The 26,451-nt window shown below is 36.8% G+C and overlaps 1 protein-coding gene across 1 annotated transcript; it reads right to left on the bottom strand.

Annotated features, from left to right (window-relative positions):
* Positions 1–1,380: 1,380 nt before the first annotated feature.
* Positions 1,381–18,177, bottom strand: LOC139963776 (syntaxin-16-like). The gene is made up of 9 exons (XM_071964897.1): positions 17,989–18,177; positions 15,652–15,743; positions 14,812–14,864; positions 13,423–13,529; positions 12,110–12,272; positions 11,426–11,541; positions 10,090–10,233; positions 8,996–9,076; positions 1,381–8,180 (listed from the first exon to the last, which is right to left on the bottom strand). Exons 1-9 carry the CDS (start codon positions 18,076–18,078, stop codon positions 8,076–8,078), a joined length of 951 nt encoding a protein of 316 aa, XP_071820998.1. The 5' UTR covers positions 18,079–18,177; the 3' UTR covers positions 1,381–8,075.
* Between the last annotated feature and the right edge of the window lie 8,274 nt (positions 18,178–26,451).

The following is a 26,451-nucleotide window of genomic DNA, read 5'->3' as shown; positions in this document are numbered from 1 at the left end:
GCGCCAGCATTATTTATCATCTCAGAGAATTAAATTCCACATACTGCTAGATAAAATATATAGAAGCCCACCCCCCAACTGTACAGCACCCCCCCCCCCCAGGTTTGTTCCTCAAAGTAAACATTTTTAGTTTTACAAAAATAATATTTTTCTCATTGTTTCATGTCCAGTGTGTCTGTATTTGTGGAAAATAAGGAAAGTTGGACCTCCACACTCATCTACACATCGCCATATTGCTCCCAAATTCTATATCCATTAATACAAACATAGAGTCGCATTAAGAGCTCTGGCAAATCACTCTTTAAAGAAGAAAAGAAAGTTAAATAAAGCCTCTCAAATTGCAGGAATGTAATATTTAACTGAAGTAGAATGAGCTTTTCAAGACCTGTTACTTACAAGAAAAGAGAATTTGTAAATCATTTAAGACTAGTGAAAGCCTACTTTCTCATACTTTTACGCTTGGTCTTGTCTCTTCTTTGGTGTAATGGGGTCAAAAGAGGGGCATAGGACTCGCTATAAATAAGGGTCAGAAAGTGTTGTGGCTTACGGGTATTCCTCAGAATTCAGAATTGTAGTTTTGTAGATGCTATGGTGACCAAAACGGGATAGTAAAAATTTGAAATACTTTGAATTGTAATTTTCTCGAAATGAAGACTAATTTCTGACAATTTAATTTTCTTTCTTCAACAAGGCACTTTTTATATCAAAATTTTGACAGCTTATTTCAAATTCCGTCTCAATTTCTGTGTTTTTGTTTTGAGGGAGTGTGTTTCTTATTTTTATGTTTTGTTATCGAAGTTTGGACTCAACTTCTCATATTTTCGACTTAATAGTGTACTTATCATGCTTGCAAAGTCATATACACTGGCAACATTTAACTTGTTCTACCCAAATGTAGATTATGATGTAAATAAATGATAGCACCATTTTGCATCTAAGCCCCATACCAATACAAACATTCCCAAAGGAGAGGGGGAAACCCCTCCCTTTACTGGGGTGGTTCCACACTGCATGATGTTGTGAAATTTGACATTTTCAACATAAATTGTTACAGGCAATATATGGATTTGTGATTCACTGCATTTATCATTTCTCTGTAGTCAGTTCCTCCCATGTCTAGTGGTGTGCGAGGAGGGTGAAAGGCCTGCCATCAAACTTATATTTGTATCCCCCCCCCCCCCCCCGAAGAAATTTTCTTATAGAAAATAGTTTCTGCCTGCCTCTAGCTACCCATATGTCTCTACCTTCCATCTTCCCCTTCCCATCCATCTATTACAGATATCAGATATACAAAATATCATATAATTTCTGATAGAACAAACAACAGTGTTAAGTATACACATGAACAAGAACACAAAAATGGAGAAAAACATTGGTATATTTAAGTATTACATATCTATTGACAGTTTCATTCTTTCTGCTTCAATGTCACAAACATTGTTAACTATTTTAATTAGAACCTAACATGAAAAGCTAGATAATTCACCCTATTCTGGAAAATAAAATGTCAGAACAAAGTCAATAAATAAAAAAACAAATACTCCAGAGGAAAAAAGAGAAGATTTTACTAAGGGTATTGTTTTATTTTCTACATTAACAGAAGCTCATGAACTAGTGTTATTAAATGATGGCTCAGCAAAAGACAACTTAAGTGATAAATAATATGCCCATCCTTATGAGTGTGTCATTGTGTCCAAGTATGAAACTTGTGCTGACTTCTGGATACGTCATTAGTTACAAGAAGACATTCTGAGAGACAGGATGACAGTTTGATGTTAAAGACACCAGTCACAACATTGAAATACAGTAATGGTGAGTTATCAGATACAATTAGGTGAGTCGTATGAACTGATGACTTGGATCACTTAAGTCAACAGGCATTGTAATCAATCAATTCAAGACAAGTCATTCATACTCACAAGTCATCTGACCTGTTAAGTCAGACCAGTCAAAGTTATCAGATGAATTTGGAACAAATTCACTAGTCATTCATACAATCAAGTCATGTGAACTGTATACTCAAGTATGGCCACTCGAGTTATCAGCTGACTTTGATACAAGTCAATGGACCATACACACTCTCAAGTCATCAGAACTGTAAATGCAAGTCACTCAGGTCATCAGCTGAGATTTAAACAAGTTGTTCATTGGTCCTTCATACATGCAAGTCATCTGAATTGTTACTTCAAGTCATCAGCTGAGTTTGATAGAAGTCAATATAGGTCATTCATGCACTTAAGTAATCTGAACTGTTCACTCAAGTAAGGTCACTCCAGTCTTCAGCTGAGTTTGATAGAATTCATACAATTAACCTTCATAGTTCAAACTCATGGGTCAAGTATTCAAATGTTATCAAAATAACTGACGGATATAAACTGACTGATCTCGTTGAAATCTGAATTTTATCATTGTGTTAGACAGCACATGTTATACTTAAAATCACTGCTATAGTGTCAAGTGGCTAGTAATGTAAACTATATGACTAGCTTGGAAAAGAGGTTGCATGCTTAAATCTTTAAAGGAATGTAAACTGTCAGATGGATTCAAATTAACAATGAGATACCAATCGAAGATTACAAGGAGCTATGTCACTATACTCAAGTACTCTCCTATGGGTAAAAAAGTTACAGAAACAATTGACCACAAGCTAGTAAATTCAAGCTAATTTCATAAACTTAAGGTTCTACTTTGCTAAAAATGCTAAAACACTATCATAGAACACTTATTTCATCAAAGAAATATGTCATAGGTTCAAACAGTGAGATATTTATCTTCTATTATATAACTTAAATCTATAATTTAATAACACAAGAGCATTTATGATAGAATCAACTCACACAATATAGGAGCAATTAAGGATTTTGTTTTCAAAACAATAACACAATTTGTTACTGGGAATTTTTTTTCTTATGAATTTCATGAAAGAGCAAGACATAAAATACTTTTCCAAATCTAGATATCAGGTGGGATATGTCAAGAAATGATCAAAATTGCAAAATATTTGACAAAAAAGCAGCGAAAGCACTTTGTTGATTCAGGAAGTTGACTAAATGCTTGCAGAGGACAAACATTATAATACATCATATGATTATTAAACTTGCAAAAAAACAGTTTGGTTTTAAGATTAGATGAATCTTTCACTTGGAAATTAACCAACTGTTGACATTCTTGTATGAATTTCCATCCTCTCTCCTTCTCCCTCTATCTTCCTTTTGGACATCAATGGTAACCTTTAAGGGTTAAAAGCAGATTACCTCCCAGTTTTCACCAGTCCTGTGCCCCCCCCCCCCATTCCCTCTCCCACCATTGCAAAAATTAAAATACAATTCAGTCGATCATTTTGACAGCATGTCTTGTAATTAAGGCAGTTTAATTTCCATACTAAAAGAAATTAATAATCATAAGTGGACTTACTACAAAAGAATAAAGACAAAAGAATGAAAGCAAGAGTAGACAATACAGATACAGTGGTAATACAGTAATATACACATAAATATTGCACATGCCCCAGGGCACAATTACACTCAAAAATTATGCTTCAGTACATCAACTTGAATCGTTTTTGATAAAATCGATTATTCCTCAGTCCAAGATATTTCAAGAGGGGAATAACTGAGAGTAAAGCGACCAATTGATTTAACAAAAGTGCATAACCCTATAGTTTTACATCACAGAATGGCTCTTTCTAAGATGATGTCATGACATATACATGAAAAGATTTGGTGAAACGATGTCAAACTTGCTTGTATGTGCACGTGTGAACATGCATGTGTGACTCTTTAGTCACAAAAAAATCACATAACACAAATCAGGTATCAACTCATCTGTGACACTAAATTCAAATTTAAATGTAACAGTTAAGCTGCTTAACATATATTGTGAATTAAATTGAAACGTAATAAAATTATCTTGGAAACGTTGTTTGCTGAAAAGTGTGAAGACTTGTGATTCATTCCTTACTAAACTACCCCTCATAAACTTCTATACTTTGTGCTTATGGATACAAACTGTGACCAAAAGAGGGTATTCCAAAATGCTCCAATAACTGCAAACCCAAACTATGAGTACCCATTATATTTATGAACTGACGCCTATCAACACACCCCTTCCCCAATCACCTCCCCCCCCCCACTCACCTCCTCATTTTCATATCCAACCAACTCTCATGTTTATGCAGATGGCACCAACAGCTTTATGATAGAGGTCACAAATGAGTCTATATGATTTATCATGATGGAAGACAATAGAACCCTTAATCAAAACCCTACCCCTATTAATTAAGTCTTTTGTCCAAAGAATGGGAGGAATCAGAAATGTTTAAAATATTAATTACATTCCATCATAGGAGTGTTCTTTGTGACTTCACATTAAACCTTGAAACTGATTAATCAGTGAGTGGCGTACATGACTGTCATAAAGTATGTACTCTACAAAATATGCCTTATGCTACTGGAAGAGAAGATTTAAGTGTGAGGGAGGGGGAGGGGGGGGAGGGGGTTGTAAGTGATTTATACACATTCTGAGCCAGGATAAGATTGATATTTTTTTGGAATGTTCAGCCCAAAACATAGTAGTTTGCTCCAAATGAACAGTTTCAAAGTGGACCTATCTGATGGCTCTTCCCTCTCACAGAGATTCAGTTATAACATGACTCAGAGAAATCTTATTCTGTTCATTACCCTTCATGACTTCTTTGAAAACTCTACAGAACCAGTATCAATAACAATACCATACACTATTTAGTACTAATCAATGGAAATTGACAAAACAAATATGCAAGGCCGACGATAAAATAGAGCAATACAATTTACTTTGTCCTTGCAAAATTGTTTATAAAAACATACAACCTTAATACACTTCATCTGGTAACAATTTTCTGTTTTCTTCTCACACAAGTATCTGTCCATTACTCTGTAGTATGTACACAAAAAAAATTAAAAACTAGAATACATTATGTCTTCTCCAGCACAATGGTACAATTAGCTCTTAACTAGGTTCATCACCCCCAAGACAATAATGTCCACCCACCAGATGCATATATCCAACTTTGTCAGTCTTAAGTAAAAACTCACTCTCTCTGTTCAGGCTGAAGACAAGTTAACAGAACCATTTTGGAGGAAAATGAAACTGTCACGGAGTTTGTACAGAAAATAACTTTATGACCTTGAGTGAACCTGGTAAGAAACGGAAATTGATTACAAACCAGTTACTTCTAACAAGAACTTCTTATGACTGATATCTGCCTTATCAAAAACCTCTCTGCCATCTAAATAAAATACTTCTTTCTGTCATCCTTTTGATTTCTAGATCTCTTTGCACAAGAATGTAAGTAACACATAACGATACACACATCACTGTTGCTACATATTGCATATCAGGTTCAACCACCACGTATATGTAGTTTACAACTCTACCAGTTTCTCCTGATCTGAGTCGATCCTTAAATATTGCTGCATACTGCACAAGTATCAACACGCACAGGCAATAACACTTTTACTATTCGTCATTGTGAAGTACTGTGTTACGTCCTTTGTGACGCCAAATGAGCGCTTGACAAATTATTTTGATGGTCAGTCAGCGTATCCTTTTTAAAGGGTCTGAACACGATGGAAGGAGACAAGGCATAAACAGAATCATGAGAACAATAAATACCAAGCAAAGAAATCACTGAGACCAAAAAATAATTGCACTTTAATAAATTAGACATGCTTTAAGAAACACTTGCAGCTGAAATTCTCACAACAGTACTGTCACCTTGGCAGCAATTATCATTTACAGAAATGAAATTGCAGAGAGAACCCAGGGATAAAAATTAGTTCAACTTTAATGGAAAACAATTGCAACTTTCTACAGCAGTTCAGACTTGCCAAGGAACAGTTTTCCACTTTCAAAGAATGAAATGTTGCAAAATCAGTTCCTTTTAAGGCCAAAGCCTCAAAGATTTTGTCATGAATATGCGTGTCCTAGCAATTCAAAAACATTAGAACAAACACACTATCACCATCACATTGAACACTATCCCTAATATAACCTCCCTCATTAGCTTTAAGAGATTGAGCAAGGAATTCCCTACTTGCCCATGAAAGCATAACATAAGGTCCACCTGAAAGCTTGACCCTTCTTTGGATAATGGTGTAAACTTGCAATATCAAAAATTATATTATTTTAATAGTCACTGGAATCATCACAGCTACAATCTTCCTTACAACACAGTGTACTAAATCTATCTTCAGGTTAATGCATCTACCTTAACATGTAGCAGTAAACCAATGATACAAGGCCAACTAATGATACCCAAATTCCAACTAAATGTCCCACTCTTGCACAAACAACAACAACAAACTGTTTCAAATAATGCAGCTATTAACTGCTGTCCCTACTGAACGGTGGTACTCCTTCAAAACAGTTGGTATTTTGTAAGTAAAAGCATAGATTTTTATCAATGTTGTTACTATGCCATGCAATACAGTAAGTGATGACACTCCTATACCTATACATGAATGTAACAGAACAACTGATGTTGAATTTACATGGTGATACAAACAACAAGTGGAGCAGATTATGTGCTCCTGATCTACATTCACATGTGGATATAGCATAAGGATATTTCAGGATATTTAAAATATAAGGATATTTAAAAGCCACCGTTTGGGTTTGATCGCCAAGTTCTGGAAACTTCTCTCTGACCTGAACTGAATAAATAAGATGGCAATATATCAAAACTAAGATTAAACTATGTATTTTCACCAAATGAATGTAAACTGAAGGAATTAACGATTCCATTTCGGGCTTAAAATCATATTGCGTAGCTCATAAACTTTCGACAGCAGTGTTAGTCACATACAAAAAGCAAAATTGCAAATAATCAAAATTTTCACGTACTTCTTCTACTCACTCGAAAAGAAAGTTGACTACTTGCGTTATCTTGTTCTATCGATATGTGACATCAATTTACAGGGTATCAAATATTTACCCAAATTTAGGGCCATATATAGTTTAAGATACTAACATTTGTAAACACTATCATTTTGAAATATTCTATTAACAACAACAGGAATGTAATTCTTTTCGTCTCCCTTTTCACCAGTTACTGATCTTAAAATATAAATATATATATGCCACTTTTCTTCATTTCTTTCCAGAAGAAAAGTTTCTCACTTTCCTAATACTGTATTAGTCGAACCTTGAAATTAGTAGCGACTTTGTGATACCAGTATGTGCTGCTACACAGTTATCTCACTAAATACAGAAATATTTCAAATTAAGAAACTTTTCAAATATATAATCATTCCTCAGGAATGTAATATCATGCAACTCACAGAAAAAGATAAACTTGAAATGTGAATATTGGCAAATGTGATATGCTACTTCATTCATCCCCACATACAGAATGCTATGCCATAGAAATATTATTATTATTATTATTACAAATTATTAAATTTGCTGCAACAACTGTGAATGAACTCTTATTCTAAAATATGAGGTAATACTAGATAAAAAAAGGGCAGAAAATGGTGAAAATGAAATTCTGGTTGTGAGCCAGCTCCATTAGCCTTGAAGATATTGAGCTGGTTGTATTGCGTTACTAAAACAACGCATTATAATTCAATTTCACCAGATTCCCTCAAATAATTTTAGTGCAATGTTAATTTGCAAATGTTCAAAACTCCTTCAACAGGAAATTAATCTTTACTTGTACGTGGCAATAGCAAATTCCATCCTGATTTTTCTTTGCAAATGAAGCTACGTCTACCTACATCTGCCATAAAAGTGTTGTTAGGCTTACTGTTGATGTTTGTGACGGAATTATTCATTTATTCGTTATAGCCCACGATTTGCAACGAGGATTACACAGCATTTAATAGCATTAGTTACAACAAGTGACATATGACACCAAGTTGCACAGCAGTTCTGTTACTTCATGCAGGATTGAGATATTAACGTTGCAGATGAAAACCTGCGGCTTTAACGTCCGCAGATCGACTGACAGATACTAACGGCTGATGAGGTCATCTGTGGTGTGAGATGTCGAAGTAGCAGGAGCACAGATGGCCCATCTTCATCCTCTCCTCAGCTCACCTGAACTTTGTCATCACAAGGAGGATGACCAGGAATATCAAGATGATAGTTAAAATGATGATTATTAACATCTTTCTGTTCTTCTTCTGGTATTTTTGTGCCTGTAAAAAAAATACATGGAAGACGAGCTCAAAATTAAGTACCGTCCTTTGTCGTGCATTTGTTGATTGAAAACGTCTGCTATGATTACTGAAATATGGGACTTTTTAAAGTTAATTAAATTGTGAAATTTTCATCAGAAACAGATACAGTACAGTACATAAAAAAAATTATATGAAGGGAAAAAAACAGAGTGGTTTTAAATAATTTCAGCTTCAAGTGACACCATTATATCACACATATGGCATTACTGTTACAAACTGACTTGGTAAATCAACTTCCACATACTGCACAAAAGCTAGACTTTTTTTCTTTGTCGTTTTACATCAGTAAGTTCAGATACACTACCTTCCCTTTAACTATCAAGAATATGCGGGGAACATTGACTTTGGGTCACTGGTTGCAATCCCTTTCTAGCCATAAATTCCTTGCTCTAATCCAATTCAGTCATTTAGTTGTCTAATTTTGAGCCTGTTCAATATCTTGAAGGTAATTCAACATCCCTTACAGGTTACTTGGAAAGTTTGCGCATTCCAGAACTTGGGAGTAATGCAGAAGAAATGTGAATGGAACGAATGGGGGGATTCAATAATTGAAATAAATATATGTAATATATAATTATAATATATATTGATCATGAAACAAACCAAGAATGAACTGAAGCTAACAAAGAGGTGAATATGTATATATGGACATGTATACATGAATATGTATATCTTATCATGCAAGTTAAGTTATAATTTATAAGTGCTTGGTCGGTTTACAGCCCAAACATCCAAACATGACTCAAAGGTTTGTAAAGGTAAATGAAACTGACCTTTTGTAGTTGATGTAAGCCCTCTTCCACCTTGGTGGCAGTCGTCTCCACGTTATAGTCTATTCTATCTAGTACTGTTCCCTGTTTAGACCAAAACAAAGAAATCATATTTACTGTAAGTAATACTCAATGAATAAAAGCTGAAAGTTACATCTGTAGGGCTTGACATAACACTCGAAAAGATGCAAGGCATACACCATTAGCAGCATAACAATTTGTTTGGGGTGAGGTGGGGTGAGGTGGAGTGGGGTGGCTTGGGGTAGGGTAGGGTGGCAGGAACCAACGGAACATACAACTGGAATAACAGGGCACAAGGGTACCAACTTCAATTTTCAAGGGGCACTGAGTGCACAACTTCCTGTTTAATTCTCACAATGTGTTCAAACCACTTTGAAAAAAGTACAACTGAAGTATCTAAAGTGCCTGAGCTCTTTTTTTGATGATAAATCAGGGGTTACCTCAAGCTAACAATACTGCCATATCGTACAATTTCTATGCAACGAAACTTCCAATTTTGGTTGCGTGTATAGAAAGCGTACATAGGAATCAAGTCAAAATGGCACTGCAGAAGGTTCTGCTATGTTTACAGTCATTGTTTGAGGAGCATGGCAGCATTTGCCTAAACCAGCATTTTGTACTAGATCAACAGGTTCTTATTGAATCTCTCTGTTCAGTCAATAATTGTTATATAAGAACGATTTAGGTTACATATTTGCATCTCAGATCCATGTTCATTCTAATGTGGAAGGAATAAACTTGCTTTGTATTCATTTTCGAATTTTACAGTCGCTTACAGGAGAGAGATAACCGCAGCACCATTTGGGAGTAAAGTGGAGATTGACACGCATAATCAGTTCTTCCTGCATGATAGCAATTTCTAAGACTGGTGTGTCACACGTTCATGAAACGTCTCCATACAGCCATTTTCACTTGCATGTTAAATGTTTCCTAAAGAAAACTTTCATAACTTGAGAATCTGAAAATCTTCATAAATTTTCACAATTTAAATAAAAAAAGAGGGGGGGAAGTCCACTGCCGACTTAAATTATGAGATTTATATCATCTCACCACTGAGTTGGTAAATATAGACATACCTGTTCTACGACCATATTGGCTAGGTCTCTGAATATTTCGTTCAGGTCTGAGATGGATTGTACGATGTGGCTGACTTCCCTCTCCCTCTGTTCTATCAGTTGACTGTTCTGGTCTACTGCCTGAACCTGTGTATCTGTGAAACCCTGAAATCAAAATATCATCAAGATTACAGTTTGCTTACACACCGTGCAAATTAACATACAAGAAGCTAAAAACATCATGATAAATTTTAACCCAACTTTTACATCTGTGAGAGTTGTAGTAGTTCTTTCTGCAGATCAGTAAGATGGCAGTTGGTGGAAATTTTGTGGTATATTGTATTCCTTGGTATAATGTACAGTATGTATAATGTATGTATGTATTCCTTGGTATAATGTATGTACTTATGTATACCTTGGTATAATGTATTCCTTGGTATAATGTAGAGTATGTTTAATGTATATATGTATTCCTTGGTATAATGTATTCCTTGGTATAATGTACAGTATGTATAATGTATGTATGTATTCCTTGGTATCATGTATGTTTAATGTATGTATACATGTATTTCTTGGTATAATGTATTCCTTGGTATAATGTAGAGTATGTATGTATTCCTTTGTATAATGGTTTACTTGGTATAATGGTATAATGTATTCCTTTGCACCACATGGTAGCTATTACAGAAGCTACAATGCTTATGTGCACAACATATATTTTTAAAGGTGGGGGCTGTGAAAAATTGGTGGTCACTTTGAACATCTTTGGTACACTGATAATCAGAATACAAAGTTGTCCAGAAACTGGATGACAATATCTATGTGACATAAAAAATTGCAATATTATAGATGTGTAGAGTGACACACATATCAGTAGCTCATACCTTCTGCGCTTTTTACACAGATCGGCTTGTACACAGATCAGTAGCTCATAGCTTCTGTGAGCCTTGTACACAGATACTTTGTACACAGATCAGTAGCTCATACCTTGTGAGCCTTGCACACAGATCGGCTTGTACCTTGTACACAGATACTTTGTACACAGATCGGTAGCTCATACCTTTTGAGCCTTGTACACAGATCAGCTTGTACCTTGTACACAGATACCTTGTACACAGATTGGCTTGTACCTTGTACACAGACACCTTGCACACAGATCGGCTTGTACCTTGTACACAGATACTTTGTACACAGATCGGTAGCTCATACCTTTTGAGCCTTGTACACAGATCGGCTTGTACCTTGTACACAGATACCTTGTACACAGATTGGCTTGTACCTTGTACACAGACACCTTGTACACAGATCAGCTTGTACCTATTTACAGATACCTTGTATACAGATAGGTAGCTCATACCTTGTCAAATATAAGATCTTCTTCCATGTTCTCTTCTGTCATGATAGCTGAATCTTCACGAAGGTTAAGGTGATTATCAAAAAATTGCTTCGATCTCTCTTCCCGGCCCTGCATCCCTGTCAATGACAAACATGTTCCATGTGGTCAAATGTAATTTTACAAGTACATTCAATTTGAGTTTGTTACTCTACATGTGGTAGAAGGAGAGTACAACAGTCCTTGGAAGATGGGGAGGGAGAACTTTGTAATTAGGGTAGAGGCCTGTTACAACAGCATTATGTGTCAAACTTGCAAAATGCTGTTCACAAAGTTCTATATTCCAGGTTTTATGATTGTATCTGGCAACATCTCACACACCTGGAGTCAATATTAATCTTTATTTATATTCCCTAAATTGCTTTAGATGTCACTGATTGAAAAACATTTTCTTTCAAAACTGTTTAAAGTATAAAGAATGAAACAACAATAATACATGAGCATAAAGTGTATTGTTTGTGCATTGCATTAATGTACTCAGAAAGACCTCACTGATTGGACCGCTCAAAAGCGTTCATCTAAACTGCATTGGCTGTATGCTTCCTGGAATTGAAAGAATTTACAAGAATCTACAATAACCATATCAGCATTTCCACCACATGGGGTCATTAATCAACCACTCTCTCTTCATTGCTTTGACAAACTTACTTTTCAAATATGCCGACTGACTTTTCCTAAATTTGAAAGAAAGATCTTGCACTTGCGTTGCCAATGATGACATCACGTTTTTGGCAACTTTTGTTTCTTGGTTGGAGCTTCCCCTATTTTTATTTCCGATGGTTCTAATAGAACGCTGACATCTATGAAACATCTGCCAAGAATGAATGATAGAAATAAAGAAATAAACAACTCAGTAAATGAATGAACAAACAGTCACTATGCAGCACCTCCAACATAACAGCCAGAATATTTCCTCTGTGCAAGCAATCGATTAATCAATCGATTAAATTCAAATCTGCAAACACTATGCAGCACATCCACTAAGTCACTGTACGATTTCATCTGTGCAAGCTATCGATTAATCAATTGATTAAATTCTCATCTGCACACAATAGGCACCACATCCAGTAAGTCACTGTATGATTTCATCTGTGCAAGCTATCGATTAATCAATCAATTAAATTTGAATCTGCAAATAATATGCAGCACATGCAATAAGTCACTGTATGATTTCATCTGTGCAAGCTATCTATTAATCAATCCATTAAATTCAAATCTGCACACAATAGGCACCACATCCAGTAAGTCACTGTATGATTTCATCTGTGCAAGCTATCTATTAATCAATCCATTAAATTCAAATCTGCAAACAATATGCAGCACATCCAATAAGTCTCTTCATGTTTACAGTTGTGTATGTATGTGAGATCATTTTGGTTGACATTCAAACAAAGATGAGACGAACATAAAAACAATTCAAATATATAAATGTACATAGGCGTTTTTTGTAGCATTTTGTTAAGCAGAAAAGAGTGTTCTTTCTGAATTTTGGGTTGATATCCACAACGATGGTACTCTGATCAGGCCATGCAAGATTAACATGTCACATGACAACCCCCTGCCTCCATGTGACTATAATAGCTCTATGAAGTTACAACTTACTCCTAAAAGAAGGTATTACAGTAAACATTAAATTACAGTGTTACATTAAATGCAATGCAAAATGGTCAAACAGCTACACAACTGCAACAATTGTTTTTGAATGTTAAATAATTTCCCTGTGGCCTATGCTACTAAAGTACTGTATAATTCAATCCAGAAAGTATTTTTTGCAGCAAATTAATTGCCATTTCTTTCTTTGCAAATTAAATCAGTTCTGGAGTGACTTTGTTCTTAAACTAAAAGAACGTTAACTCAAAATCAAACTGTAAGTTTCTCCTTATTTGTTCATAAACTAGTTTGATTGGTCTTTACATCATCCACAATTGTATATCGATCTTCTCTCCATGAACGTTCCTCACCTGTGTGATTTCTTGTGTTGATATCTCGATAGCATGTTCTTCTTCAACGTTATCATCTAATGTGGGTCTGTTTAGATGCTTATCATGGAGAACCCCTAATTCTTTCACTGTAAAATGTAAACAAAAAAGAGCATATTTCAATTTTCACCAAACCCATACTTAAAGTTTATCTTTTAATATTTACCTATAGTTATCTGTAGATGAAACGTGTGACAATGACCTAAACACTTCATTACAACTACAAGTCAAGAAATTAGGCCCACAAATTCAGGCTAGTTACCGGCTAAATGCCAGTAGATTTGCCACGTGCCACTTAGAAAACTAAAAGGCACTGGCAACTTTCAGCCAGTAAACATTAAGAACTTAAACACATGATAAGTGGGTTAACAATCCTTAGTCAAAGAATGGGCATTATCCCTGTATTAAGTACTGCTTATCACCAGCCAATGAGAACTTGATTTTAGCCCAGAAGACTTTTTTAAGCAATGGCATTTTATAGCAACATTGTGAAATTCTATGCGAAGGAAATATCAAACAATATATAAACAACACGCAAATATCCATTTAGCATTCTGTGGACTTCTCTGACTGACTAAAAAGATACGTTTCAAATAAACAACACATGTTCGTAACTGATTTAATAAAACACTGAACTTCAGCTTTTGAAAAGAATTTACAAGTTTGATTTTCGATAATGCAAGGCCTTCATCTGTGTTCTCATCTTGAGGTCTTACTCTATTGTGTATGCAAGTCAGAATACAAGATGAGAAGACCATAATGGAGAGAACTTGCTGGTAGACAAATTTATCTTTGTGACCTCACCCATCTCCCAGAGGAGTAATAACATCCACAACAAAGCAAATGATATCAAATAGTGGGCATTCACATAGCAATGTCACAGTGAGTTTTGGAAGTACACACATAAATCAATCAATCCAGAAGGTCAAAGGATTAGGATTACAAATGAATGGCTTCATTTGTACAGTAGCAGTGATAGGCACTTTGTATTAACATTTGGGGGAAATTGGTAGTAAAAGATTGATATGTTCATTTTGAACAGTAACAAAAAGAGACATCCTGCCACAATGAAATGACCACTTTTTTTGGGAATTTAGTGAGGTTGGGTAGTGTAGCTGGTCTGGTCGGCAGCAGTCAAGTGCAGAGTTTACCTGTCTTCTCACAACCTTAGCACTCTGGCCCTAACATGTCTAGATTAAACTAGTATCCATATTTTGTGAGGAGACAGGTCCTCCCTTACAAGTTGGTTCTTAGTTTTTGGTTCTTGGTACAGTAGCTACATGAAAATGTATATCTAGGGTACTTCATTTCTTCTGAACTTGTTATTAAATAAGTCTGGTTGAATGGACAGCAACTACCGGGGGTACTTACTTTTCTCCTGTATCCTTGTGATGTCATAGCTGATCTCCTCCACGCTGTCAACCCTATCAAACAAAAAAATTGTAATAACTGTAACAGAATGCCCTGCATGTCAAGTATTCTATATTGGATATCTCAATACCAACATGTAATGGCATCGACTGGAGGATGGAATACTGAAGGTTGAATCAAATTCATTATATACACTCACTTATTAACCTTCATTTGGTGACAGAATCAAGCAGATTGTCTTCGTCTGATGGATGGAACAAAATTTGCAGCTTAATACAAGACCAACTTTTTCCTTGCGGTTTTATGTCATTGGCACGAAAGGAGTGAGTAATGGTACCCTCCAGGAACACCATAAGTCAAACAGAGGGCGCTGTTATATCAGTCATACCTGGTTATATAAACTTGACATGCTGCAGTCTCTTGGCTTCACAGAGAACTTCTTTAACTACCTATACATTCCCTTCAAACACACTGTGACATATTCAAGTTAACATGGTTTTTACCACGCACACTTTTCACATTTCAGCACATTTCAGCAATGATGTTTTACACACAAGTTGGCAACTTAACACACATCTGGTTGTTCTTTGACGTATTTCCATTCATGTCCGCTAGACTGAGTTTAACTTTTGACTGTCAGTGAAATTGTATCCAAGTCTCCAAATGGAATGTACTGGACTAATATCTGAGATTCCTATTTGATTACTAGTGGTATTATACCATTTCGGTCATAATGATTGAAGACGAGATCTTTTGAAACATATTTTCACAACTGCCACATAGATAGAGCTATATTACAGTGCTATGCAAAATCTATGGAGATCTGTAGAAATAACTCACCAATCGGGTGGTATGGCCACAATTGTTGAACTACTGCCATCACAGTACTCAGCCGAGTGATTATTCACCAATGCGACACGATCCTCTGGAATCTGTAGAAATGATCAACAAAAAAAAGTTATTCTCATCAATTGCTATTCTGAACAAAAAATGAGTACACAAAAAAATTACTTTTTCTGAGGGTCTTTGTGTGAGGGTTTTTATAGCTAAATTATATTGTATCAACTGGATTCAATATCTAAATATTCTAACTATATAATTATGCAGATCTATGTAGCTTTACTACTGACAGTCCAATTCTACAAGAACAATTAATTAAGTTCAACATAGTCTCTTTCATCATACAGTAGCAACAAAGTAGTTTAGTTTACTTTAGTAGAAAAAAAGGATCAGAAGGCACACTAAAATCTCCATCAAGAACCCTATAGGAGAGAAAAAGAAAACTGAAGACAAAAACACTCAGACCTGATTACAAAGCTTAAAATACTTGTCCAAAGCATTCTTTAACCCATTCACACTACTTGCAAGTACAACTTTTTCAGGCAAACTGCTCCACTCAAGTACACATAGTAATTTGAATAACTTTGTTTCTGGTATTTCAATAAGTTCATGTATTCCATGTAACATGCTAAAAGTATTCATTTTCCATGTGCTATGAGAGTATGACAGTAGATTCAGACATACCAAAGAAAGGAAAAGTGTTGCAAAGTTCCAAAAATATTTCTCAGTTTTATTTCTAATTATAAATACAGTATACTTTGTCATCAGTGGTACTTGCTGTATGTATAATAGATTAAATTCAAACCACAAAGTAAGACTACAACAAGATTACAAGTTACAACTGACAACTATATTTGAACTGGCAAAATGTCCAAACCTTCAAACACTATAACCAACACAGCTTCTTTCAGTATAGTAATTAAACAAAGTTTTGTAACTGTTTTTTGTCTTCGTCTGGTATCTCAATAAGTACCAGTAGACCTGACATGTTTCAACATTCAGTTGCATGTGCTATACCTGCAGGCTAAGACATACTACTGTACCATTCAAGCAAAGAACTGTTATGTTTGAACCAACATTTCTCAGCTTTATTTCTCTTCATGAATAAACAGTGTAATCACTGGTGAAATGCAAGTTACTGGTGTAGTCATGAACTGGCATCCTAGCATCCAGATGCCTTGTCGACTATCTTTCCAATCTTCATCCAAGCATTTTGCATTCACTTCAGAATTTATAAACCTTGGACTTTTTTTTCAAAACATGTACATGAACAAAAAGTTACAATCAGCAGAATGTTGGTTTGTTCACAAATTACAGTCTTGTACTAAGATTTCCACACTCCGCAGATCTGAGCATCCACTGCAGATTGTTGCGCTTGGACTATGATTCTTTTAAATATCAGGTTTACTTGGAGTATGATGGCAATGGGGTTAAAGAGAAAGTTGGACTAGTTCTAGTAATATAGACTGGGCATCAATGCATCCAGATGCTAGGATAGGATTTTTTAAATGGCCCTGCAATCTTTAGTTACTCCATTGAGTGTTTCCAACTGGATTTGAGGCCTCTTAAAACTGGCACAGTCTTGATCAGTAACATAGTAGTTATAAGCACATGCACACTGCCTGACAATCCATGATTTTCCAATTTAATATAGATCAAGTTGAGGCTGTCTTAAAAGAAATTAAATAAATGTTGGAAGAGCTATCCTCAAGTACCTTGTTAATTCCTCAAAGTACTTAATGAATCATTATCAGAACAATCTGCAAAATTCTTTCAATCAGTGAACTTAGTGAAGTGAACTTCACACAAAGATAGGATAAATACTTTGGAAAATCCTTACTGCATTCCTTCATTCATAAATGGAAATCATTGTAAAATTGCATGATTTGTTAATAAAAGCTTCAGTGCTGACATAGAATTCAGTGTTTTGACACCTTATACTATCTATGATGGCGAGAATGAGAAAAGGACCTATGAATATGATACTAGTACACAATTTAATAAGCTAATCAAGTTTCCATACCACTTCCTTCTTGTTTGGTAGCCTAAGTGAAATTACAAACACCAAGCAGTGGTCGATTTTAGCTAGGCTTATTAATAACAGACAACTTGCATCACAATAGGTAGGATTTCAAACCGCTTCTTGAACTGATAGTGTTACACTACTGAAGTCAGTTAAATTAGGGTAGCCTAACTTAGCATCTAGGCTAGTCTAAATAGTTATATCTAAGCCTTCTAAGGCTAGGCTAAGGTCAGGAATATGAAAGACATGCCTAGGCCCTTCTCGGTGATGTATTGATAACTTATTTTGATGAAAATTCATCTTATGGTACAAACCTCGTGATTTAAGTCAGCGTAAGTGTGTCTATTTCGTGCAGAATTGTTCCGCATTAAGAGGTATGCTTCCGTGAGGCTTCTGGTAGCCATTTCTGACAATGTATTAAATTTAATAGTCTTTAGGCCTACATAATGAGCATTAAATTTAGCGAAGGAGTAAGGGTTACAAATACAAATAACATGTCACCAGAACTGACGTTTTACACCGGTTTGAAGCTAGCAGTCTTTGACAGCAGACACTATCATGAAGAGGAAAGGCGGTCAAAACGAAAGTACCAGTGCCGAAATTGGCAATGTGAAGTACTTCTTAGACTGTCACAAACGTACATGTTTTTAGATGTGGCTATAGCTAACTTTCTGAAATGATGCTAAAAGGGAACGGTATTTGTATGTGTGTGGGGAGGAGGGGGGTGAGAAGAGCTTGCATATCTACTGCAGTTTTGTTTCCTTTTCTAGTCATGTGATTTTGTTTGTGAGGAGGATTTAATGTAAGTCATTAAAGCTAACAACAATCTTTGGCTGGTTAGTCGGATGAAAACGACCCTAAAGGAGCTGACAGAATAAATTCAATTTGCTCCAAAATATTGCATGAATTAGATAGTTGACACTTTGAGATAATGTGTTGAAGTTTTCTACGTCCCGTCTGGGCCACCGTACGTAGCATCAGCTTAGTAAAAGAAGTCTTGCGAAAATACCGAATTTTACCCTCGCCTCTCTCTCCTACACCTTTCTTTTAAGTCCCAACTGTTAGTGACAGCTTTCTCCCTGCCCAGTACTGTCCTTGGTGCTTGTCTAGTTTGCTATTGAGTTCACAGTGGGCAAAGCTCTAATAACATTGGCCTCAGCCTCTCCCCACCCCTTCTTTAAGTTCACCCCACTTCGGGTATACTGATCGCCGTCCTGGGGGAGGGGTGACGGTCAAGGGGGAGGGGTGTCCCCCTCCCCTTTGATAAATTTTTCGATTTTTGAAGGTGCTCAGATGCCAAATACTGGCACTTGTGTAGCTTTTTAAGCACATACACAGTACCGTACTAGTTTTGCTAACAATTTACATATTTTAATTTTTTTTTTTTAGTGAAATACATTACGTAGCCTATAGCCTGGTAAAAGTTATTAGTTTGTTTCAAAGAGATTTACAAGGGACCGATTGAGAGCCGTAAGTAATTTTTCACGCATGCGTAACTGGTGCATGATTAGTCTGTATGATTTTGGCATAGGCTAGGCCCAGTTTACGTTGAATATATTGTTAGGAATGTCGGGATTTTAGATGAAAATAGTGCTGGGCGGGATTTTTAAGACAGTGCTGGGCGGTAATTTTTGAGTGCTGGGCGGGGCCGCCCAGTGCCGCCCAGCGTGGGCACTTCCCTGTGTGTGTGTTTGTTTCTTTATTAGGTATTGTCACATATAAAATAATAGGCAACAAGAAATATAAAAGACAAACAGATAGAAGAGATACGTGACAAAAAAGACAAAAGTAAGAGAATACAAAACAGAGTACCAAGGATACGGCCCAAAATATTCTTATTTCCATTGAGGTCCTTAAATTAAAGAGAGGACGGTACAAAGAATTAAATGCACAGATAATAAAGCTAATACAGATATATTGAACTGAGGAACGAAGAGGGAACCCAAGGTTAATATGCAGGCGGATCGCGGTCCAATAACCGGGTTTTGTTAGCAAGCTATTACCTGCCCTGATGGGGGAAGATAGTCATTTAGATACTAAATTTATATACCGAGCAGAAATGCTGCAGAAGCTCAGCCAAGTTTCTATTTGAGAAATTTGTTTGATGCGTCATAATTCTGAGCAGTTTATTTATGCACTTGTTTGTGTGAAAAATATAAGACATAGACGGGATAACGGTGTCATTTCCTTTCCTCCAATCTCCTGTAATGTATAGTATGTAGTTATATCCCCATCATATTACTTTAAACATTTGCTTCTATGCCTCTTTGTCTTAAGAGTAACTACTTACTTCTTGTTCAAGACTTATTCACCCTACACATCATATTCGTAGAAGCCCACTTTGTCTTAATTCCATGAACTATTCATGCTTAACCAAAGATGACAACCTGTTGCATCTCATGTGTATTACAAATATGGTTAGTCAAATAGTCATCTCATATGTGCCTTAGTTATTATAAGTAAGAGACTCTGTGACCAAGAGTTTATGTCACAGAGAGGTTATCGACCCCTCACAGGAAGTTGTAATGACTTAAATACTGTAGTTTTTTAATATGTGAAAAGACTAAGATTCCAGACTTCAGAGAGTGTAGTTCAGATACACTCCAGCAACAAAACTTACGTTCTACAATTATATCAATGTCTGGAGTTTCTCATATTTAATAACGGAGCCCGAACTAATTGAGCCGGAGCACCCCAACGTAACACTCCTTTTCACTTTGCCTTATATGCTCCTTCTAAGCTGACATAGTGTGTATGTTAAAAAGTAGTGAACATTTGCTGTTTTGAGAGAAAAAAAATTACTGTACTTTTTTTTATTGAAATAAACAATGATAAAAGTTTGAAATAAATTTCACTGTATTTAGGTTGGACGGATGACTTCATCGTAACAGCGTATGAGCCAATGTTATCCTTGTAAGATATATCATGAAAAAGTTTTCAAAATGAAACAAAATACAATGAAATTTATTTCAAAAGACTGTCAGCAAACTGCTTATCCACTAAAGAGAATGTATAAAAGTAGCTTGGCCTGACGTTTCGATTCTAGCATGCAGGATCTTCTTCAGAGGCTAAATGACAAACTGTAACAGTAACAGAAGGGACAAAAACATGCACAGAATACACACAGGTTAATGAGCAGGGATGTACACAAGGTGGAGAGAGAAGAAAGAAACCAACAGGGGGGAGAGGAGAGGTAGGAGATAAACTGTAGAGGGACAAAGAGAGGATTAATGGAGGATTAAGGGAGGAGGGTATGGATTAAACTAGAAAAGGACAAAGAAAGAAAGGTGTGGAGAAAAGAAAGGTAGAAGAGAGCTACAAGAAGAGAAGTGTCAGGGGGGAGACAAGGAGAGATGGAGATGGGGGGGGGTGACATTAATGGTTGTACAGGTGTTAATTGTGACCTATAGTCCTGTGTGTGAGTTGCATGCTGTGACTGGTGATCGAACTGGATTCAACAATGTAGTGGCAGCAGACGATGCATCTAGAAGTACGATCACATTTGAAAGTACCATAGTGCACAGGTACAGGGTTAGAAGTCAGAGGTGGAACAGCAGCACGCAGAAGAAGTTCTGTTAGGTTGCGTGGACGTCTGTAGGCGTTGGTGATTTTTTGTAAAAAAAAAGAAAAAGTTTTGTAACTTTTCCCAAAACAGACTGATTTCAACGGAAGTAGGGTGTACCACCGCCCCTTGTTAGTCCCCGCAAAGTATCGGATGTTGGCGTATTGGCCCTCTGTCAAAGGTATATATATATATATATATATATATATATATATATATATATATATATATATATATATATATATATATATATATATATATATATATATATATTTATATATATATATTTATATATATTTAAATTCATATTTATATTCATATATATATTTATATATGTATGTTTGCATGTATATATGAATGTTCTTACACGAGCTACATCGCAGGCTGTTTGAACGTTATGGGGTGAATCCTAGAGCCTATTTTGTCGCAACTGGGACAAAAGGAACTGTATTGGGACACTAAAAACAAACTTAACCCTACGATGATTTGTATGATGTGTGTTGCTCTTAGTGTATGAGTAACATGTTGTATATGGTAATTATATAATGATACTGTTTGAGCCATAGCGCCCTCAATATAGGTGCAGCATATGCAGTGTTCGTATTTCAACGAAATTACATTCCATGTGTTCCATCCCTCCTTATCAATTTCTATGGTCAGGGGCGTAGCGAGCGGGGGGTGTGGGGGGGTGTCACACCCCCCCAATAATTTAGTCGCTGTCGGCAAATTTTGGGTCTGTCGGCAAAAGGAGAAAAGGTGAAGAGACCGGAAGGAGAAGAAAGAAGGAAAGTTGAATGGAAAAATGAGAACGGGAGCTTCTTCCGTGCCAAATTTGACTTAAAATATGCACCAGATTGCATCTAAGGACGTTCAAACTAATTTTTCCAAAGGGGAGGGGTAGACTCCGTACCCTTAGACCCCTCCCCCATTTCAGTCACCACTTCCAGATCCGTCGGCAAATCAAATTTGACTTAGAATATACATCACATTGCATCTAAGGACGTTTCAAAACTAAAAATTTGCCAAAGGGGAGGGGTGCACCCCTTTCCCATTTCGGTCACCACTTCCAGATCCGTCGGCAAATCAAATTTGACTTACAATATTCAACAGGTTGCATCTAAGGAAGTTGCAAAACTAAAAAATTGACTCACCCATTTCAGTCACCACTTCCAGATCCGTCGGCAAGTCCAATTCTCCACACCCCCCCCCCCCAACAAAAACCCCTTCGCTACGCCCCTGATTGTATCATTTGTTGTGTTTACTTAGATCGAATTCAAAACTTGGTTTCATAGAATCATGCATTCTCGGAATGGAGCACAATCCATTGCCTGTCACTGTTTGTATACATCCCGCAGTTGAATTCCTGGAACACCCAATGCCACAAACCCACACACAAGTTTGCTACATCCTCTACGGAAGAGCTGATCAGTCGTTCACTGCTTTTGTCTTTGTTCGGATTGAAGTTGGTTGCCATGCGATGAGCAGGCTCCGTATTCACCATAACGCTCAATGCGTTTGCCGGTGTTTCTGCCAAGAAAGTGTAATTTTTGTGAGAGTATTAATTTTGCTTCATTTTGTTTGCTATTAAAGCATGTTTGTGTATGAATGAACACTGATCACAAGGCTGTGTGGTTTTTTCTTGCTTTATTGTAGCGTTGACCCATTTCTCCTATATGCAGATATATACCCTACCGTGCTTGTTTAGGTTCGTGGTGAACAAGATAACAGAACAGAAAAGCTAGTGAAAGATCAACCCGTTGCGGCAGAAACACAGCATTCTCTCTATCACAAATGGTGGGTTTACATTAAGAATAGCAAAAATTTTGGCGGAAATTCCCACACTGTTCTGAATGTGTACGGAATTTTGCAAATTAGCGTCCTACTCTACTGTGGTAACGTTACGATTGGTCAATATAAGTGAGGCGTGTCGTGGGCCGTGTATCGTAGGCACTAATTCGCTTGTTCTTATATGTGATAGTTGCACGGGTTCTTATTGAAGCTTGCAGTAACATCACGACGATTTATGGCCGTACACGGATCCTCGCCTTGCCAGGAATTAATGACACAGAAAAGCATAAGAGACAACAGAGACTTTCTCAATTTCTTCGCACCGAAATGTTAGTTCATTTAACTAACACTGTTAAAATTTTTCTTGGGTAGATTTGAATTTTCCTACACCAACGTCCGTACTGGGAAGTACGCGTGTGGACATTTACGTAACGTCTGTTTACGAGATGATCATTTGTGGCCTCCGTACAATTCTCAGCTGTTACCGTACAGCTTTTTAGTTTCACTGTTTATAGTTTATCATTTACAAATTCAAGCTGACTTAGTGAACATGGGGTGTTTTCTGGTGCGATTTAAGCCCCTTCCACCAGCTGGTAAGTTGGCTTTACAACACAGCTTTCTTTTCTTTCAATAACTTACAAATGTTTGCAAATTACATCACTGTATATGTTAAGAGAATGTTTAATGTATTATCATGTTAAAGATATACCATTATTTTACTTATAGGTCTCTACACTGTAGAAACTTATCCAGTCCTATCACTTAGCCAGTAGCCTCGCGATTTGTAAATTATAAGATATCTTACGGTACAATATTGAATATTAAAAGTTAAAGAAACTGTAAAGGTTATTTTAACATCAGGACCTAAGCTCTGAGGCCGGTGTCACGTGGTCGGCATTCAAGTGATGTAAATTCACAATTCTCAGTCCCAGTGCTACTTCGTTTCACAACTTTGAATTAAAGAAAACTTTTGATGATGGAACGTTGTATCTTTGTTTTAAGAAAGAAAGGAAGAGAAAGGAGGGACTAAATAGGTGATACGAGCCATAATTATAACTTTGAAGAGACGTACAAAATTATGATATTTCTGATATGATAGACATGGAAACATTGACTCAAGTTTATGTCTTTATGTTATATCTCTCTGTCTGTCATAAGAAATAAAACCCCCCGTCATAGGCGTAGGAGCCTCATTTGATTTGGGGGGGCTGTAACGACTTGCCCGAAAATATAACCAAAATTTTTCGCGCCCTCCGCGCGCTCCACATGTTAATGTGCCTATCATATAGGCATTCTTCGGTTATTACATCACATGTCAATAACATATAATCGTTTTCCGTGTTTTAACCCTTCCAATTATTGGGGAAGTCGTTACAATAATAATGATGATAATATAACCATTGAGATACACATTGCAAGTTCTTCTTCTCTCAGAAGGTGTCAGTGGCGGAGCTATAGGGGTATTGGTCAGGGGGGAGAGGATGGTCTGTAGGGGCGCTTTCGACACTATCTAAGCGGAGCGCCACCACAGGTTGGCGCGGAGCGTACAGAAAATTTTTGAGTAAAGATACTCCCTAGATTGCCGGGAATGACCCTTTCCGGGCCTTTCTAATTTGCAGATAAACGAAGAATAAATATGTGCCATCGCCATTTGTCAGAAAATTGTACCAACAAAATGTGACAAATGTCAATAGGTATTCCAGAACGCAATAAAAAGGTCAATAATCGCGAATAAGTAGAGAGTGGTAAAAAGCTGAAAAGGGCGCCAGTAGTCCATTTGAGTCCGTCAGGGGGGCATCCGCCCACTCTGACTGTATGGACGCTCGGCCACTGGTAGGTGCCCGAAAAATTCTCAGCATATTGCCCGAATTCCCCCCCCCCCCCAAAAAAAACAAACTTGAAAAACACATTGCAAATTATTTTCTTTCAGTAGGTGCTCGAAAAATTCTCAGCATATTGCCCGAATTTTCACAAAAAATTTGAATAAAACATTGCAAGTTATTATTCTTTCAGTAGATGCCCGAAAAATTCTCAGCATATTGCCGAAGTTCCCCCCCCCCCCCCAAAAAAAAAATGAAAAACACACTGCAAATTATTTTCTCTCAGTAGGTGCTCGAAAAATTCTCAGCATTTTGCCCGATTTTTCACCAAAAAATATGGTTGGGGGGCTGCAGCCCAGCCAGCCCCCCCCCGCCTCCTACGCCTGTGCCCTCCGTCATACAATAAATCGTAGGCTGGTGTACAATTCCCTGCACCAGACAATGACACCAATGGGGATGAGATTCCCATAAAGTGTTTCAAATTTTTTTCTTCCTTGAGATGATCTAATTTTAATATGGTGAGATAATTCACTGCCTTTGGATTGATCAATTGGCCACCTCTACTCACTTTCAGTACTGGCGTTAGAACGTTTGGTACTGATTGTGTACCCCCGTCCCCAATCTCAATTCCTACACAGAGAAATACATTTCTTTGTTAAAACTTCACTTTTGATGTTGCTGAAATTTGTCCTTAATTAAGCCATCTCGATTTTTGCCCACAATCCCTGATCCATTTGCCCGGTTTTACCCCTTCACATTCCTTTAACTCCGCGACTATCACATTAAAGCCCTACTTTTTAAAAAAAAGGTGGCACGAAAACCAAACTACCGAACGATTGATCCTCTCTCAGCCCCATTCCCCTTGCATCGGGACTGTGACTATGTGATCATCGAGAAGCCCTATACTTTTTAAGAAAAAGTCGACCAGGAAGGAGCCTGGGCACGAAAACCAAACTACTGAACGACTGATCCGCTTCTAACCCCCAGTCCCCTTGCATCGGTACTGTGACTGTGTGATCATCGTCAGGTGTGCATTATCATTCTCCTCAAAAGGGAACAGATACTACACATGATGTTAGACAGAAGGCCGAGAAGCCCTACTACTCTAAATTTCAAACTTATTTAACAAATCGTTGTAGCACACAATTGACGTCAAAACTAATATAAATTGTGAATAGCTTCAGTATCGTGCTGATCACGATAATGGCTTAAATCCCCTAATTGGTAGAGTTTGATGACAAATTGACAATATTTAATCAATATGCGCATGCACAAGGTTACAAAACAGACGTTAATAATCTAGAAATGAAAATACTTTGAGAAATTGTGACAAAAAATAAATTCAAATGATGTTTTTGTGAGAACAGCGAATTATTTGTACTGGTTACGTTACAGGTCGATAAAGAAATGAATATTCATTTTCTCGAAAAATGTATAAGATATTGTTAAGCGTTATCCATGCTCTATGTTGCTGTACTGTGTTGCGAACCAACTTTTTTAATTTTAGAATTACGTTACGTAAAGAGGCGAACTGGGTGATTGGTCAATGTTCAGTGTACCCTCTGCGCTTGCGCGAATCCCATGGAGCGCCAAATTGTGTATGGCTG

Source organism: Apostichopus japonicus, chromosome 3 (assembly GCF_037975245.1).
Source record: "Apostichopus japonicus isolate 1M-3 chromosome 3, ASM3797524v1, whole genome shotgun sequence".
Classification (NCBI taxonomy): Eukaryota; Metazoa; Echinodermata; class Holothuroidea; order Aspidochirotida; family Stichopodidae; genus Apostichopus; species Apostichopus japonicus.
This window is presented reverse-complemented; position numbering and strand designations above follow the sequence as displayed.